The 17,760-nt window shown below is 37.4% G+C and overlaps 2 protein-coding genes and 1 non-coding gene across 3 annotated transcripts; all 3 read right to left on the bottom strand.

The window, feature by feature from the left end:
- Positions 1-2,127: 2,127 nt before the first annotated feature.
- On the bottom strand, positions 2,128-2,577 carry LOC133318498 (uncharacterized). Its single transcript, XM_061520499.1, has one exon. It carries the CDS (start codon positions 2,575-2,577, stop codon positions 2,128-2,130), a length of 450 nt encoding a protein of 149 aa, XP_061376483.1.
- A 4,335-nt stretch (positions 2,578-6,912) lies between these two features.
- On the bottom strand, positions 6,913-7,036 carry LOC133318501 (U6atac minor spliceosomal RNA). Its single transcript, XR_009752477.1, has one exon. It is a non-coding gene; the product is annotated as a U6atac minor spliceosomal RNA (small nuclear RNA).
- Positions 7,037-10,037: 3,001 nt separating this feature from the next.
- On the bottom strand, positions 10,038-12,806 carry LOC133318497 (iron-sulfur cluster assembly protein 1-like). The gene is made up of 3 exons (XM_061520498.1): positions 12,803-12,806; positions 12,555-12,624; positions 10,038-10,499 (listed from the first exon to the last, which is right to left on the bottom strand). The coding sequence occupies exons 1-3, from the start codon at positions 12,804-12,806 to the stop codon at positions 10,340-10,342; spliced, it is 234 nt and encodes a 77-aa protein (XP_061376482.1). The 3' UTR covers positions 10,038-10,339.
- Positions 12,807-17,760: the final 4,954 nt, after the last annotated feature.

Below are 17,760 nucleotides of genomic sequence, written 5' to 3'. Positions count from 1 at the left end.
ACGCGATCCAGATGAGAGAACTTTGGTCCTTTCCAAGTGAAATAAGGACCTGTGCTGCCAAGGTCCATAAGTTGGCACTCATCAAGAACCGAAGCAAAATCAGAACATCTAACAAGGCCAGCAGGGGCACCTCCTCTCTTTTCAATTGGCGAGACGATTTCATTAAAGTCTCCTGCTAGAAGCCAGGGTTCCTGATGCGTCGAGTGCAACCTACGGAGCTCATCCTAGAGGATTTTACGCTTCTCAGGTCTCGGGTTGGCATAAAACACCGTAAATAAAAATGGCTGCTTGCCAGGGATAGAAATGCGAACCAGGATGAATTGCTCATGTTTCTCGATGAGCTGAACTGTGAAGGGGGAATGATTCCAAAGAATCCAAATGCCCCCAGAGAAGCCCACAGCTTCCTTAATGATGGTGTTAGTAAACCCCAACTTCTGAATAATTTTGGCTGCTCTAGACCCACTAACTCTCGGTTCCAACAGAACCACCAAGTCACTCTTGTACTTCCTAGACAGGGTTCCCATAATACCTTTGAACCTATTCTTGGCCGCTCCACGACAGTTCCAGGTGAGGACATTCATCAGATACCTGATTGTTTTGAGGTAGATACCTGGGATCCAAAGATCCCATTATCTTTCTTCTCCTTGAGCACTGGCTTCGATCTGGCCAACGATGGACATTTCACAGTGCTGTTGCTTCTAGATCTTTAAAATCCATCTGTCCTCTGACTCCCTGGTTCTCTATTTTCCTTTTCTTCCAGGTTCAGAGAGACCGAAGTGGAGACTTCTCTTCCTCTAGGTTGCATGCAGGCAAGAACTTCATTCAGAGCTGCCTCATCTTGGGATCTCATCATTTGGCTCATGAATCGAAGAATTTCCTGGTCTTTTTACTTCTAACCGTCCCTAATTTGCATTTCCTCTGTAGGTTCCTGTCGCAAGGATGGGACGGTCACCATTAGGGTTTTTCCATTACCGCTTCCTTCTTTTGGTTTGGGTTTAGAGTGGGCTGGAACCCTCCTTTGGGCCTTTGACTTGCTTTGGTCTTTATTGTGACCCAAACTTCCCCCTAGGCCCAGATAACTATTGTTTTTAACCCCAATTTCTTTAGGCTGGTCAGATTTACCTCTGCCAGCGTGCCCATTTGAGATTTTAGATGCTTCTGCGATGGGACCCTTCCCAGGTCCACCTCTTTGTCTGCTCGCGGCAGTCACCTCATTTGTTCGGCTCGAGACCTGCTCCTCTGTTCTTAGTGAACCTGCTCGTTCTTGTTGATTGAGGTTTGTCAACACCTCAAACCTAGTCTTTGAAACGATCTCACTAGCCCCTGTAGACTTATATGGCCTTTGAACATGGCCAGCAGAATGGAACTCCGGCTGCTTTTTGACCTTTTTCGTTGCCTGAGCTTGGACATAAGCCTTAATGTTGCGTTTCCTGGGATGCTTCTGCACTATCATCCATGAGCCAAATGCCTCATCTGAGTCTTCCCCTTTCTTCTTGCTTCCTATTGGTCCCTTGTCCTCAACATGATTCCCAGATTGGGTCACGTTACGAGAACTCTCTTCACTCACTGTTCCACTGCAAGTATCTTGTTTATGACCATATCTCCCACACCCAAAACATATTAGGTGCAATACTTCGTAAGCCACATTGTAGGTCATCTCTCCTATTTGAAATTGGGGAATAAAACTCTTCCTCAGGTCCACTTCAATGCATATTCTGGCATATTTTGCCTTTTCTGTGTATTCACCCACTCCACCATCTGACTTCCTGAGGGAATTCTTATCGACCTTGAGAATCTTCCCAAGTAGGTTGCCAATAATCCTTAGGTGTAGAGGAGTGCAGAATTCCATTGGGAGACCCGGAATACGCACTCAAACGGCTAATCTTTTGACTTGATCATTATAAGGATCAAAAAATGGTCTCCATCTCTGAACCACCACGTAATGTTCCACCACTATCCAAGGACCCTCATGTAGCACATGCAAGTAATCCTTTCCGTCATGGAAATTCACAAGAATATAGCCATTATCAAGGTCGATGACTTCTATTCCTCCATGCAGATTCCATAGCTTCAAAAGCCTGGTCATAAGGAAACAGTTACTAATCTTCCTCCCCATTAGTTTAACTATTATATCTGATCTCCACCTCTTGCAATCTTCTTTATGCTATTTTTTGGAGAAGTGATAGACTGGGCAGAGAGGGTTGTCCTGATGAACAGGGGCTCCTCTTCTGTAACCTCCTCATCTTCCTCCTCCTTTCTCTGGATAGTCATCCAGTCCTCCTCGTCACTTTGGAATCCATTGTCCTCTTCGTTCAGTTGGAGGGCCATATCTTTGTAAGAGACTACCTTCCTCCCTTCCGCTTTAGGAGTATGAGAGTCCTTCGTTGTATCCGCCGCTAGCCTACTGTTCGCTTTATCCAGATTCCCCTCTTCCATAGATTCATCTTCATTCTCACCTTCCTTAGCTTTCTTAACACTTCTCTCCAAAAGGTCCTCCTCCTCTCTTCCAGACTCTTCTCTGCTAGACTCTATTTTTACCTCACGAGAGCTTTGATAGCCCAAAACATTCAAAATCATAAATAAATGTGTTTGGACTTTTTAGCTAATGTATCTCTTAGTGGTATTTGATAAAGGAGAAATTTTTTTTATCAGATAAATATAATTATTAGAAATATAATGGAAAAATAAATTTGGTAAAGGTGTTAAAAAAAAGTTGTTTGATAAGCCGAAATATTATCCAAAAAATTGGGTTAAATTTTTCGAGTCTATGTTTAGTTGAAGGTAAAATATTGATAGAAAAATAGGTTAAAAATACGAAAATAACCCTGTCTGTACCTTAGTTTCCCAATTCACGCCCAAATATGCAAATTAGGTTCTCCTAGCCATTTCAAAGGTCGGTTTTGTTTTTCTTTGAAATTCAATTCTGGGTTTTCTTTCAATCTGATGTCTAATCTAATTGCATAAATAATCCCTTTATGTTGATTTAATTTTTCATGGGTTTATTTTTCTTGCATGTAAATTGATGGAAAGTTGGCAACTACAGACATGGGTAATAGCTTCAGACATGGTTCTTCTTTTTTCTTTTTCTTTTTCTTACTATCATGATTAGTTGAACAGAGTGGGTAATAATTTCAGACATGGTTCTTCTTGGAGAACTACACTTCACAAACAAAGGTACCCTATCCTTTTTTTCTTCTTCTTTTTTTACTATCTTTGTTTTGAAGGTTTACAAAGTGGGTGTGCGAAGTTTTTGGCTGCATTTTATAGAATGTGTATTATTACATTCCTTTTGAAGGTTTACAGAGTATGTTGTGCTGGTTACCCAACAACAGGTATGATATTAATTTTCAACATCATGATTCTTTCCTTATTCTATTATATGTGCTTGGTTCTGTTTGTGCATTGTTTACAGTTTCTATCTGTGATTTGATAAACTGCAACTAACATATTCTTGATTGTTGAAATCAATTAATCTTGAAGGTAGAGAAGCTATCAAGGAGAAGTGAAGTGTCCAATGTTATTTTGGATTTTTCTGTAAGAACTACAACCACCTATACTACATAATTTTTGGGTCTGCCATAGGGAGCTTGGTTTCAAACAGGAGGATTTGAAATCGCTGGAGAAGGAATCACTATTGGCTTTTCGTCTCAGATTACATGAGTATGAGGGGCATTTTCGTCTCACTAATCGCGCCAAATATTTCACTTTGCTAGTCATCTGAAAATATCACCTTTGAGGTGGTATTTCCAAACAGTAATTTTAAACTCAATTAACACACATTTCACAATTCATGGGGAAATCATTTGACTGATATTATTTCTTTAAAACTTGTACCAAACATGGTATAATTCAATACCCAGCAATCCTAAAAGAATCCACCTACCAAACACCCTGTTCCGGATGGCCCAACCATTGGCGACCCAATGGTTCAGGCCCAGCTTCAGCCTTCTGCTCACGTCAGCCCTAGGAACTATCAAGGATCCCTCCCCAACCCCCAACACAACGAATCTCCCTAGGAGAAGCACCAAAATGTCCTGTCTTGGGACCCCAACCCCCAAGGGAGACCGCCACAGTCACCACAAAGGGAAACTTCCCCTTTGTCTCACGCTGACACCGCCAGACGCAGAGGGCACAACGCTGCTATCATAGCAGCGCCTGCCACGCCCAACACTGCCACCCGTAGTGAATCCTAAGGAGGGTTGACCCCCTCCTCACCAACTCACACCAGGTGCGCACCACCTTCCCCTATAAAGAGCCCTTGGGCGCACCATGAAAGGACCTTATCTCATGTATCGTTATTATACCCATTTATATTAAGTCACATATACTCGTACTGAATCATCCATTGTTATCTTCTTGCCATAATACTTGGTACAGTGCTCTCTAGCTTGGTCTTTACCTCTGCTAGTGGCACCATCCATACAGCCATATCATCCCCAAAGGGAACATAGTGGACTTATAGATTCCAACGGTACACACCCCCTTACATAGAGGAAATTGTTTCATAAGATTTTGCTGTTTAGTCCCTTCAAATAATTATCTTTTGTAAAGCAATGCTGTTGAAGAAGTCCCTAACGTTGAGAGGCGCTGAAGAAGGCCGCGTGATGTCGAAGAAGTCTTTTATTATGGTTGTGGATGAAGAGATTGCTTGATATATATATATATATATATATATATATATAACTATTTTAAGGGTGATTGACTCTTTTGTCCCTGATGAAATTAAAAACTACAATTTTGCCCCATCACAAAATTATACATCAATTGGTCTATGTTTAACCGTTGACTGAATAATTTAATTGATTACATGAGCTATGTACTTGATTATTTTGTGTGTGGATGAAATAATCGATTATAAGGCTCATGAAATCAATTATTTCATGACCAGAAAGAAAAAAATAGGTCTCTGTTCACTAATTTAATCGATTACCAGTGTAGGTTTAGGGTTTATGTAATCGATTACCAGTGTAGGTTTAGGGTTTATGTAATCGATTACACCTACACTTATGTAATCAGATTGAAATTTCCTTTTCTGCTCTCTTCTTTTCCCATTCCTTCATTCCTCTTCCGCACCCATGCTGGTATCAGAGCCTGATGAGAAAGTAGGAATATATGGCTAGATCTAAATTATCTATTATTTATCTGAGCTTTATGTTAACATTTTAGTATGTGTTAGAAATATGTATGATTGTATGATGAGAAATGAAGTTCTTGTGAACTTATACAACTTAGCAATAAGTCCAATGAGTGGCAGTAAGTCTAATTTATTGATGGTGTATGAGGGATCAAGAAGATCTCTGACAATCTGTTGTTTAATTATGTTGAAGTTTTAAGATAATGCTCAGTTGATAAAAAACAATTTAGATCTATCTTTATATTTTTATGGAACTAAATGATGGTGAAGATATATTAGGGAATACATTTGATATTTGCTGCTATGTTTAAATCCCTCTCTTCTAAGCTATCTTTAAATCATCTCAACCATCTTCTTCTTCAATCCAAGAGCATCAACTAAAGAGCTCTTCAAAAAAACATCTTCAAGGAGGAAATCTACTTTGAGAACATCAATCAAGACTTGGATAACTGGGAAATGCCCATGATCCGACAAATTAACTATATAATCTCGAAGGAAAATTCTTTCGAAAATCTGATTACATACTCAGAATGGTAGAAAGAAATATCCTTCTAGATCTTGAATTCAAAGAATTCAAACTCTTCCATACAAACTCACAAACAAAATTATAATTATTTACATATCAGATGTGTCCAAGTGGCCATCAAATCCCTGATTGGAGAAGTATTAAATACGCGTGTTCTCCTTTGTCTCAGAGACACACGACATAATAATTTTTTTGATTTTTTGCTAGGAACTATTGAAACTAGTCGAGTTATTGACCAATCTTCTTCAATTGCTATACTGATTGAATGGTCAATCTTCAAAATTGGAATATCTTGGATGTCTTAGTCTTAAACATTGAGATGCATGGTCTGGATATGAAAATCGGATCTGTTCTTGCTACTCTAGTCTACATAAAAGATTTGCATTTACTTGGCCATGACTCATATCAAGATCCTCAAGTGATGGTACAGACAAACTTGCCTGGGACTTTGCACTAAATTCTGCAAGGAGATGATTAGCGCAGAAACACCTATCTCATTCTTAAAAAGGAGATCTACACTTCCTGCCATGTAAGAAAAAAATTCCTGAAGAAGCCAATTAAGGTAGTCAAAATTAAGATTGTAGTTAAGATCGAATAAGGGTAGTAAGATTATAAATCGTGGGATCGACACGGATCATAAAGATCTTACATTTCTAATTTTAATTAGAAAAATAATATTTATACATATAAATTACATGATATAAGATTAACTTATAAAAGAAAATAGATAAAATTTTTGATTGTTCTCACAAAACGTAAAAGAAGGATAACATCTTAAAGAAGAAAAGGCAATAACTTAAAATCCAAAAAAATTGGGTTAGAGATCCATCTCAAAAAGGTCGGTAGCCTCTATGTAGCACCGATACCGACACGGGACACGTGACACGATACGACACGACACTCTGACACGTTAATTCTAAAAAGTTAGATTTCGACACGTTAGGACACGTTTTGATATTAAATAATATTTTTAATTTATGTAGTGTATATTATATTTAATATTCACTAATTTTTAAAAAAATGAAACTAAACTTATAATATTCATAAATTTTGTAAAGAAACATAAGATATCCTAAATATTTATATTAAATTAAATAAAATGGTAATCGTAATTCAACAAATCTAATAGTTGAAACTAAAAACTCAACGCAACACAACCTTTGAACCTTTTTTTGAATTTTTATAATGCATGTTAGAGTGTCTGGGAGTGTCGAAGTATCGGGGAGTGTCGGGAAGTGTCAGACACGACACGTCAGAATTTTTGAAGTGTCGGTGCTTCATAGGGTAGCCTTAACCAATGTGTTAACAAGAATGCCCGAAAGTTGTTCCCATCCCTGTCAGGGGAGATGCCAACCATATCTCCTTTCTAAAAAAATGTTCAAAAGAAGCAAAGTGTGATAGAGGAAGCCACGACGACAATGGCGATGATGGCAGGCCGTAGCTCTCTCCAAGGGGAAGCAGCGGAGGTATCAATGGAGGAAGAGGACAATTGAAGAAGAAGCACTAAACGTACTAAAGCAGAAGATATTTTCACAAACAATTCATCCAACCAACCAAGGGTGGACGATTGAATGGTGCACAAGTCACAAAAAGATGAGAGAACTTTTCGATTTATCCTACTACAACATAACAGAGAAGACTTGAGGAAGAGGAACTTGAATGGGAAGTGCACATGGAGAATATCCAGAGCTTGGAAGACAACAAAGGGGATGAATGAGGTTTTAAAGAAGTCATAGACGGTGATGGTATCTCCAACTTTTTATGTACCAAGGTGGCAAAATCCCGTGGACTCAAGCACTGGTCGTTAATCCCTTTGGGCTCAATCAGATTCTGATTGTATAAGACATGATTAAATTTTAACACTATTCAATATTTGATATGGTATTGTATAAGATAATATTTTCCAATTTTTAAAAATTAATATATTAAAAAAATTATTTTAATATATTAATATTAAAATGTTATATTAATTTTTTAGAATTGTACTTGTAAGCAAAATTAATACATCAACCTCTTATCATGCCTAATTCTACTCCCTTAGCCCTGATTAAGTTATACATCATTTTGATATATTAAGGGGTTCTGCTGTATAAGCTTATACTATACGATGGTCACACCAAACAACTAAAAATGTCATAATGTATAGTATAAGCTTATACTATCAAGCTTTATACATCGCACCAAACAGACCCTTAGGGTTTTAGGGTTTTTATGATAAACTAGCCACGTAAACTCCATATTTGTTGTCTTGTTTGCGTGATATTTAAGCTAAATATTACATATTCATGATTAAGGACATGTTTGGAGTATAATATAGAATAAAGTTTGATAATATAAGACCTGATTAAATTTTAATATTATCTAGCATTTGGTATGATATTGTATAAGATAATATTCTCCAGTGTTTGGTAATGCACTTTATAATACTAAACAGGATAAAAATAAAAATTTAAAAAAAAATGCCCTTGAATAAAGAATTTATATTATTCTTCCAAATATGTCATATGATATTAATTTTTATAAAAATATATTGATGAGTATGTTCAAAAAATATATTATTTTTTGAAAAAATAAATTTTTTGAATATTTTAAAAAATAATATATTAAAAAACTAATTTTTATTTTAATATATTAATATTGAAATGATATATTAATTCTTGAGAATTGTACTTGTAAGCAATATCAATACATCAACCCCTTATCAGGCCTAATCCCACCCCTTAGGCTTGATTAAGTTATACATCATTTTTATATATTAAGAAGTTTTGCTGTATAAGCTTATACTATACGATGGTTACACCAAACAACTGAAAATGTCATAACGTATAGTATAAGCTTATACTATCGGGCCTTATACATCACACCAAACAGGCCCTAAGTGCTTTAAGATGACTAAGTATGGAAGATATATGAATACACTTGATTTTTATGTAAGAATGAATGACTAGTTAGTGTTTTTACTTTATAGGAAATGTTGATGCCCGAGTCTGTAGCAGAAAAACTGATGAGAAAATTAATGATATAACAATTGGGACAGCAGAACAGAGGGAACATTTCAAATTCAAAATTGAAAAGCTAGTTAAGTTCCCACCAAAGAATAACTCACCAACAAGCAAGTGATAAGGATGTTAAGTTCCCACCAAAGGATAACTCACAAGGACATTTTGATAGTCTTTATGCTTCGACTTAAAATTATGATAACTTTTTAATTTAATATATATAATAGTCCTGAACTTTTTTAAAAAAAAATATTGGAAACTTCTATTTCTGAAAGAATTAATAATTTTTTTGGACATACTAATAGATAGATTTTTATAAAAAAATATCGTATGACTTATTTGAAAGAATTATATAAATTCTTTATGAAAGGGTATTTTTATAAAAAATATTTATTTTTATCTATATCTAGTATTATATAATGCATTATCAAATATTGGACAGTATTATTTTATATAATACCATACCAAATGTCGGATATTTTAAAATTTAATTAGGTCTTATACAATTAGGCCTTATACTATCAGGTCCTATACTATCAGGTCTTATCCTATCATGTACACCAAATATGCCGTAGCACATATGATCTTTTACATAAAGTAGGAGTGTGTAAAAAAAATAAATCAAATGAACTAAACCATTTTATTCAAATTTTCTCAAGAATCGAATATTTTACAAAACGGTTCGTTCAAGAACCGAACTACTTTACCAATTAGTTTTAGTTTGAGCTCAAAACTGAACCAAACCAAACCATATATATTTTTTGGAATATAAAAAAAAAAAAATGAACCAAATTGAACAACTAACCAAATCAATTCGCATCACATTTTTCCAAACTAGTTTAAAAACTGAATCATTTTCTTCAAACCGATTCAATTCACTTGAACCGAACCACTTTACTAATACAGCCATAATGGCAAATAATTTAGATATCACAAAAATTTAATGGCAAATAAAACATTACTTAACAGTTAAAAAAAAAAAATTGACCTGCCAACTCTTATGTAAGGCGAATTAAAACAAGTTGGCAGTTAAGAATCTCAACCCAACCCAATCCAATCCATCATTTTTGCCGTGTTAAACGAGCCAACCTACAGATTAGACCCATTTTGCCGTTATGAAGGTTCTTGATACGCTCATTCTCACCCGTTTCTTCCCCTAGTAAGCACCAACACTCGAACACGATGCTCCCAATCCCCATTGGTCCTAACCCTTCAAGTCAAAGATACATATTCCAAAAAAAGAAAAAGAAAAAAGAAAAAAGATACATATTCCATGTTGCGGAGGCATTCATATTTCAAGGTTAAAGAGATGTACCAAGTTGAATGACAAACATATGGTTCCAAAATGAATGTGTAAATATGATGCTGTTCGCTTCAGTAAAGATGAAGCTATGGACTTCCAAATGTTCCAACATGTAAATATTCTGCTTTATTGTATTTTGTACATAGTTTAATAAAGACGTGATTTTACTCTTACAAACCATGCAGATTGCAGATAACAAATTACAGCCAGCACACCAGTATTTGCTTCATACATTATGACAATACAATCTAGCTGACTAGTTCCAACCAAGAAACAGTCTGGCTTCAAGATGTTCTAATGATAACAATTGACTCGTTAACACCATCAGAAAACCACACTAAAGGTTGTTTTCATCATCATTCTAGAAATTAAAGAAATCAGGCAGTGGCAGTTTTCTGTCCAGTTGTTGACTCTCCGCTAGCAGTTGCAGAGGCACGCTTAGCTTCATAATCTTTAACAGCTGCCTTTATAGCATCCTCAGCAAGCATGCTGCAGTGAAGCTTGACTGGTGGAAGTGAAAGATGCTTTGCAATTTCACTGCAGGACATTAATTGTGTGTCACTTCAAAAACTAATAACAGAACAAAGCTATTAATCATGGAGGCATAACCAAAGCTAGATTCATCTGGCAGAACTAAGGTCCAGGAGATGGTGCATGATCTAGAAACCAAAACTCCAAAAGGTCCAAAACAAAACAGCAAAAGATGCAACTATTACTAAGCTTCAAGAAACCATTACATTCATCAACTCATCATCATCTAAAACGGATATGAAAACAAGAAGATATATACGAAACTGAAAGAACAACAGCACGTCTTCCAACATTAACCATTAAACCAACCAAAAAATGTTAATTTTGTATTTAACCTGGTCAGGTGCCTTCTACATCTAACCACTTAAACAGACAAAAAAACTCATCTTCTAAAAAAATCATCCATCACTCAACAATTTCAGGTACTAAAACTCAAGGTGAATAATTATACAGACAACATTTTCTAACATTAATCATTAAACCAACCAAAAAATGTTAATTTTGTATTTAACCAGTCTAGGTGCCTTCTACATCTAACCACTTAAACAGGAAAAAACTCATCTTCTAAAGAAATAACCAATCACTTCCACAATTTCAGGCACTAAAACTGAAGGTGAAGAATTATAGGGACAAGGGCCTAAACCAAAATAAAACTTGCTGTGAGATATATTTCCCAAAGCAATATACTGCATGTCATTCAGATTATATGAGTGCCTGCGTTTTTAATATGTCTCATTGTCGCTTGGTCTAATTATAAGTGAAACAGCGAGTTTTTTCCAATTCCTTTTATTAGGTGCTTAGTGTTGTGCCATATTACATCTCTCATTTTTCCCCTCATGTGTTTTTGATACAACACCGGTCCTAATTGTAGGACGCGTTATAGCATATTCGCATCTCTCTATGCTGACTTAGCAAATTGGTTAGTTAGTAGAGAATATTCTAGAAGTGGATATGGATAACAAATAGAGAGGAATGTGAAGTGTGAGGGCATCTCGAATCTTGGACTTGGATTGGAATTGGGAGAGAATGAGGTCTCTCTAATTGTCTCACTTATCCTTTATTGTTAGTGCTTTTTCCAGTTCATTGTAATTTCCCTTTTAGTCTCTGTTTCACTGCCATTTGGGTGTATTGTCTCTTGTTTCTATGAATATATAAAATCTGACTATTCAGGCCAAATATTTCTCTGCAATTTGTTGTTAATTCTGTATTTGACTTGGAGGTTCCTATTAGTTTTTTTTCTCTCTGTTCACTATTCTGAAAATCCCCAAATTTTTGCTCTAATAGGTTTCATCTCAAGAAACCCATTTTTGTCTAATTCATGTTTTGCTACCTTTTTTTTTTTATTCCTGTTCACGGCGCTTGTTCCTTGGTGTGAAGCTTGTGTTTGTGAATTGTGACCCTTTAGAGGAGGCTGTTGATTGCTCTTAGTAATGGTTCGAAGAAGGTTCTACGAGCGCCTCTTGGTTGGTTTTTCGGACGAGCACTGAAGGCTTGCAGTTCTGGTAGTTTGTTGCTGGTTCTTGGTTCCATAACAGGTTTTATTCAACCTGTTGCGGTTTCTGTTCTGTATAATTAGAGGAATAGGTTTTCGTACGGGTTACAGTTTGCATGTTTGGGCTTTTGGGTTTATGGTTAAATTGTCTGCTTGTGTGTACAATTGGTACTCTGTTTTTCTTAATTAGTGCAAAGCTAAGGGAGTTTACCCCTATTCCCTTCGAGGAACAAATCTTAATAGCAATATCAAGTTTAGAACCAAGTAAACTTGTGTGTCTGTTTCTCTTTATGTTTCTGTTACCGTTTAAATTTGTGTATTCTGCTGCGATAACTCTACACTTGCAATAACTCAGAATTCTCCATGCTTGCAGCTAGCATAATATTTTGTTTCTTCAGTGAAGACCCAATATTCTCAGACGCATAACTACTGTGCACCAAACTAAATGTACGACGAAGAAGATAATTAAGACAAATGATCACATAAATCACACAACACACACAAACCATGGCCAGAACATTAACACACTTGAACCAAATGTTATCAACAGTTCAAAGGCAGATACTTACGTGTTTTTGATGGATAAAACTTCCTCCATTTGCTTTCCCTTTACCCATTCAGTAGCTACAAAGAGAGAAACTATAAATTAGAAAAATCATCAGTGAGGGGAGGAATTACAAAACAGTAAGCATTTTCTTTTTTTCCTGCAACGATAAAAAAATCATTTAACACCATTTAGGTCACTGATTCCCCTATGTATTTCATCCAACCACTCAAACATGAAAAAACCTCAAGTTTATTCAGCCAGACTACATACCCATATGCCTCATCAATTGAACTATGCAAAAAAATAAAAAATAAAAATCCAACATGTTCCGGATGAACATCAGTATGGTTATGGTTTTTATCTGCCTCTTCCTTAATTACTATCTTCGGTATATATAGCCCTTCCATAAGTAGTTATTCTGGACGTGGGTAATTATGGATACCATCATGTAATCGTGGTGGGACCTACTTGGGGTTCTAGTATTTTGGCTGGCCGGCTTCCTTTCCAGGTAAAACCCCCTCCGAGATCTTCCAGCTCTTTTCCTTGACTATTGATATCCGGATGTATAAACCCGGAACATTAAGCCCCCAAGCTCGGAGTGTAATGTCTATTTTACTCCGAGTTTACCAGTTAATTTACCTCTTATAATTTCCCTTTATTATACGTCAGCATCCTCATTAAATGCTTCCTATTTATTCAGATCTTGATTGCCATTTGTCACTTTCTTACTGCCTTGATTTTCCAAACGGCTGCCCCTCTGAAACGTCATATCCTGACAGCCATCATTGCCTTTCGAAATTCGAAACGTCAGTTACTTTATCTCTTTCCTTTATTACCACCTTCTTTTGATTTTCTCATTTACTCCTTTTTACCCTTTCTTCTTCTTTTCTCCAGCATTTTCTTCTTCGTTCTCCTCTGCTTAAGTTTTCTGGTTCTTTCTTCTTTCTGCGTTTTCTTGAGATTCTTTGTGCGAACTTGGTGTGACACTGCTACATTTGGTTGTTGTTCCTCATCAGACTATACAAGTTCCTTTATCTTAACACTTGCTTTCGTTTCTTCTTTCTTGCCTAATTTTAACCTTCACTTTAAAAACTGTTACTTGCATCTTTAAACATGATCCTGGCAAACTCACTTGTTCTCCTGACAAAGACCTTCCTTGTATTTGTTCCTTCATCTTCTTTAATACTCCTTTACCGGCTTTATACGTTATGGACGGATTAGGAATCCACTAATAACCACTAATAACCACCATTTTCTTCAGTTGAACTTTTAACTTGTAATATGTCTTCTAAACTAGTTTTTACTGGTACCTTTCCGTCCAGGCCATGCCGCCGAGGAATCTCCCCTACCGTTCGCTTCCACTTTCTTGCTTCGCCATACCTTCTACTGTGGAAGGTTTAGAATGGGTTGATGAAGAAGCTCTAGGACTTCGTTCTTCGTATGAAAACCATCAGAGTAATCTTCACACAGCCTTACAATCAATCCCTCTATTTCGTGACTCCATTATCACTTCTTTCCGAGTTGTTGTACCCGGAGAAGAAGAACGTGTCTGTTCACCTTCTGGGCAAGGTGAGAATTCTTTCTTTTTTGCCTATAAATGCTTATTTTCCGAGCTTAAAGTAACCCTACCTTTCACTGAGTTTCAAACGGATGTCCTAAATCATCTTGAAGTCGCTCCCTCTTAACTTCACCCAAACAGCTGGTGTTTCTTACATACCTTTGAGATAATTTGTAAATCTTTTGGATTCAGTTACTCTTTTCGGGTCTTTTTCTGTCTATTCGCCGTGTTCCGAAACGCTATTGATAAAGGAAGTACTCGCCATAGTTGGGTTTCTTTAAAAGCCTGTCCCGGGTTTCGCTGGTGTACTATATATGAAGACAACTGGAAAAACTTCAAAGAAGATTACTTCAAAATTTGTATACCTGAGGCTCCTCCGGCTACACCGTCTGCCTCTTCTTCTTTTTCTCAATCTGCCTCTCCCTCTGCCTTCTTTCTGGATCAGGACGGAGCTCCTCGATTCCCTCTCAGTTGGAACCAATATCATTATACTACGTCTGCGAAAGCATTTTTAACTAACTCAAAGAATTTGAGTACTGATGAATTTGAAACTTTCACATGGTTCAAAAAACTGACTTCCGAGTTAGCCAAGCAAAACATTTCTATCATTCCTCGGTCTATTCTAGGGTATAAAGATTCTCCTGAGTGGATTTGCAGGAAATTAAGTAAGTAACTTATCCATTTTCTTTATATCATCATATATACTCGCCCTTTAAATAAGATCATGGACCCTACCTTCTTTGCTCGCCAGAAACAAAAAGCTATTCAGCAAGATGATTCTGCTGCCTCTGGTGATAAAGTTGTGCGTACTGATCCTTCCTCGGCTTCTGTCGAAAAAAGAAGGCTCTCTTACTCCTTCTTCTCTCCCGGCTACCTCCGCAACGGGTTCTATCCCCAGTGACACTGTGGTACTAGATACAGATGCCCCTGTTGATTCAAGTGACACCCGCCACAAAAAACGAGTTCGGATTAACGAACCCAACCCGGATCCCCCTTCAAGTGACAAGTCGCTGACGCCTCCGTCTTCAGTGATTGTAACCCCTTTTTCAGGTCCTCCCTTTATCAAGAAATTACAACCTTGTTTTTCCGCTGGGCTCCGTGAAAAATGGGATAAGTTTTCTGTTGATCAATTAATTGGCAAATTTACTGAAATCCGAGATAACTCCTTCCGTGAAACCCACTATTACGAGACGGCACTGTTAGCACTAGCTGAACGTCAACAACTACTTACTGAACTGAAAGAGTTGCAACTCCTTAAAAACAATTTCAAATCTGAACAAGCTCGCTTGACTCAAAGGGCCGAAGCTGCCGAGTTTGTTGCCCAAGGTTTTCAAGTGAAACTTAAAGAAACTGAAAAGCTGGTCCAAAAAGCCAATAATGAGTTTACTACTCTTAAACGGGAAAACGATGAGCTGACTGAAGAGGATAAAATGTTGAAGAAGAATTTCGAAGATTCAGACTTCCGAGTAGCTGAACTGGAACTAAAAGTGGAAACCTTGAAGAAAAACGTGACTTCTTTACAGCAAGCTGCCGAGGACATGGATTCTAAATATGTTGCTTTTGCTCATCAAATTCGTGGTTGGATTGCGGTTCAAGTGAAGTTCTTTCACCCGGAAACTGCTCTTCCTAACTTGGAGAAAATTGATACTTTCAACTTTGTGGATAATGGCCGACTATGCACCCACAATGAAAAAGGATCCATTACCGTGCTTGCCACCTGCCCATCCGAGTACGTGGGAACTACTTCGACTTCCGGCAAGACTACCTCGGAGGGCACCCCAAAAGATGCTTGAAGAAGCAGGATGCCACTTTTATTTTGTACCTATTTTAACTTGTTCTTGAATGACTATCTGTTTTGTAATGACTGTGTATGTTGGATCCTTGATTTCTTGCGGTTTTAATACTTCTCCCATTACTTCATTTACTTCTATATTTTACTTTGATCTGATTTATTCTGGTAACTTGCTGTTGTATAAATTATAACGCAACTCGCTAAAATTTGTTTTTGCCATATTCCATAACACTTATCTTTTTAAAACTCCGAAAATCCATTAACGTTTTTATAAACATGCGATATCCAAAATCAACCTCGCTTCCGAGTAAGAATCAAACGGGTGCCCAAGAGGCCATTGAAGGCGGCCCAAGAGGCCATTGAAGGCGGCAAGGGACTTTTGACCCTGCTTCCGAGTAGGAATTAAACAGGTGCCCAAGAGGCCATTGAAGGCGGCAAGGGACTTTTGACCCTGCTTCCGAGTAGGAATTGAACAGGTGCTCAAGAGGCCATTAAAGGCAGCAAGGGACTTTTGCTCCATCTAGAATATACATCTCTGAAAAGCTTGCTTTATTGAATTCAAAAGTTAACATACGAAACATTCGTCAGCTACCGAACATAATATGATAGAAAACTACTATACGAAACTTAAATCAAAATTTTCCTAACAACAGTAAAGCTTAATCTTCCTAACACAAAATATTACCCAATAACTACACATGCTCGCTTGTCTCCTATTCCTACCAATTTCTGAACTCTTCAACTGAAATACCTTTTGAGCTTGCCCGCGTTCCAATATTGTGGGATAGATTTCCCATCCAAATGCTCTATTTGATAAGCTCCTGTATTAGTGGCACGTTACTCGGTACGGACCTTCCCAATTAGCTGCTAATTTCCCATCTTGCATTCTTATTTCCCACATCTGCCCCCCTGAGCACCAAATCTCCTACCTGGAAGGTTCGCTTGACCATTGTTCTATTGTATCTTGTCGCTGCTCGCTGCTTGGATGCCATTTCGACAATTGTTGTTTTGTCTCTTTCTTCCCCCAACAACTACATATCAATCTTCATCAACTCGCTATTCTCTTCTTCTTTATCTTCTAGAACCAATTTCTTTCTCCATGATCGTTCTCCAACCTCTACAGGTAGCATTGCATCAAACCCGTAAGTCATTTTGAACGGTGTTTCTTGAATACTAGACTGCACAGAAGTTCTATATCCCCATAACACACTGTCTAGCTCTTCCACCCAACTTCCTTTGCATGCCTCTACTCTTCTTTTCAACCCGTTTGTCAAGATTTTGTTTGCCGACTCCACTTGCCCATTCATTTGTGGGTGTTCAACTGCTGCAAACTGGTGCTTTATTCCCAAGTCGGCTACTACCTGCCGAAATTTTCTATCTATGAACTGTGTCCCATTAACCGTTATGATTATAGCCAGAATACCAAACCTGCAGACTATTTTCCCAATGAAAAACTTCTGGATTTTCCGAGCAGTAATAGTGGCTACGGGTTCTGCCTCTATCCACTTGGTGAAGTAATCAGCTGCCACTATCAAGTATTTTACTCCTCCGGCTGCTCTGGGAAACGGACCCAAAAGGTCCATTCCCCATTTAAAAAATGGCCATGGAGATGAAATCGTGAACAACTCTTCTGGAGAAGCTTGATATATATTAGAAAACTTCTGACACTGTTCACATCTGCGTATATGCTTTTTAGCATCTTCTCCCATTGTTGGCCAAAAATATCCTGCTCGTATAGCTTTCCTTGCTAACGACTTCCCTCCTAGATGATGTCCATTAATCCTTTCATGTATCTCTTCTAATACATATTCCGTGTTCGATGGAGCTATGCATTTCAGCAAAGGGGAATTTATTCCTCTTCTATACAACTGTCCTTCT

The sequence above is a fragment of the Gastrolobium bilobum genome, unplaced genomic scaffold (genome assembly GCF_033153095.1).
Source record: "Gastrolobium bilobum isolate Gb01-03AN ecotype WA unplaced genomic scaffold, APGP_CSIRO_Gbil_v1 utg63401, whole genome shotgun sequence".
NCBI lineage: Eukaryota > Viridiplantae > Streptophyta > Magnoliopsida > Fabales > Fabaceae > Gastrolobium > Gastrolobium bilobum.
Note: the sequence above shows the minus strand (reverse complement) of the source record. Positions and strands in the feature narration are given on the sequence as shown.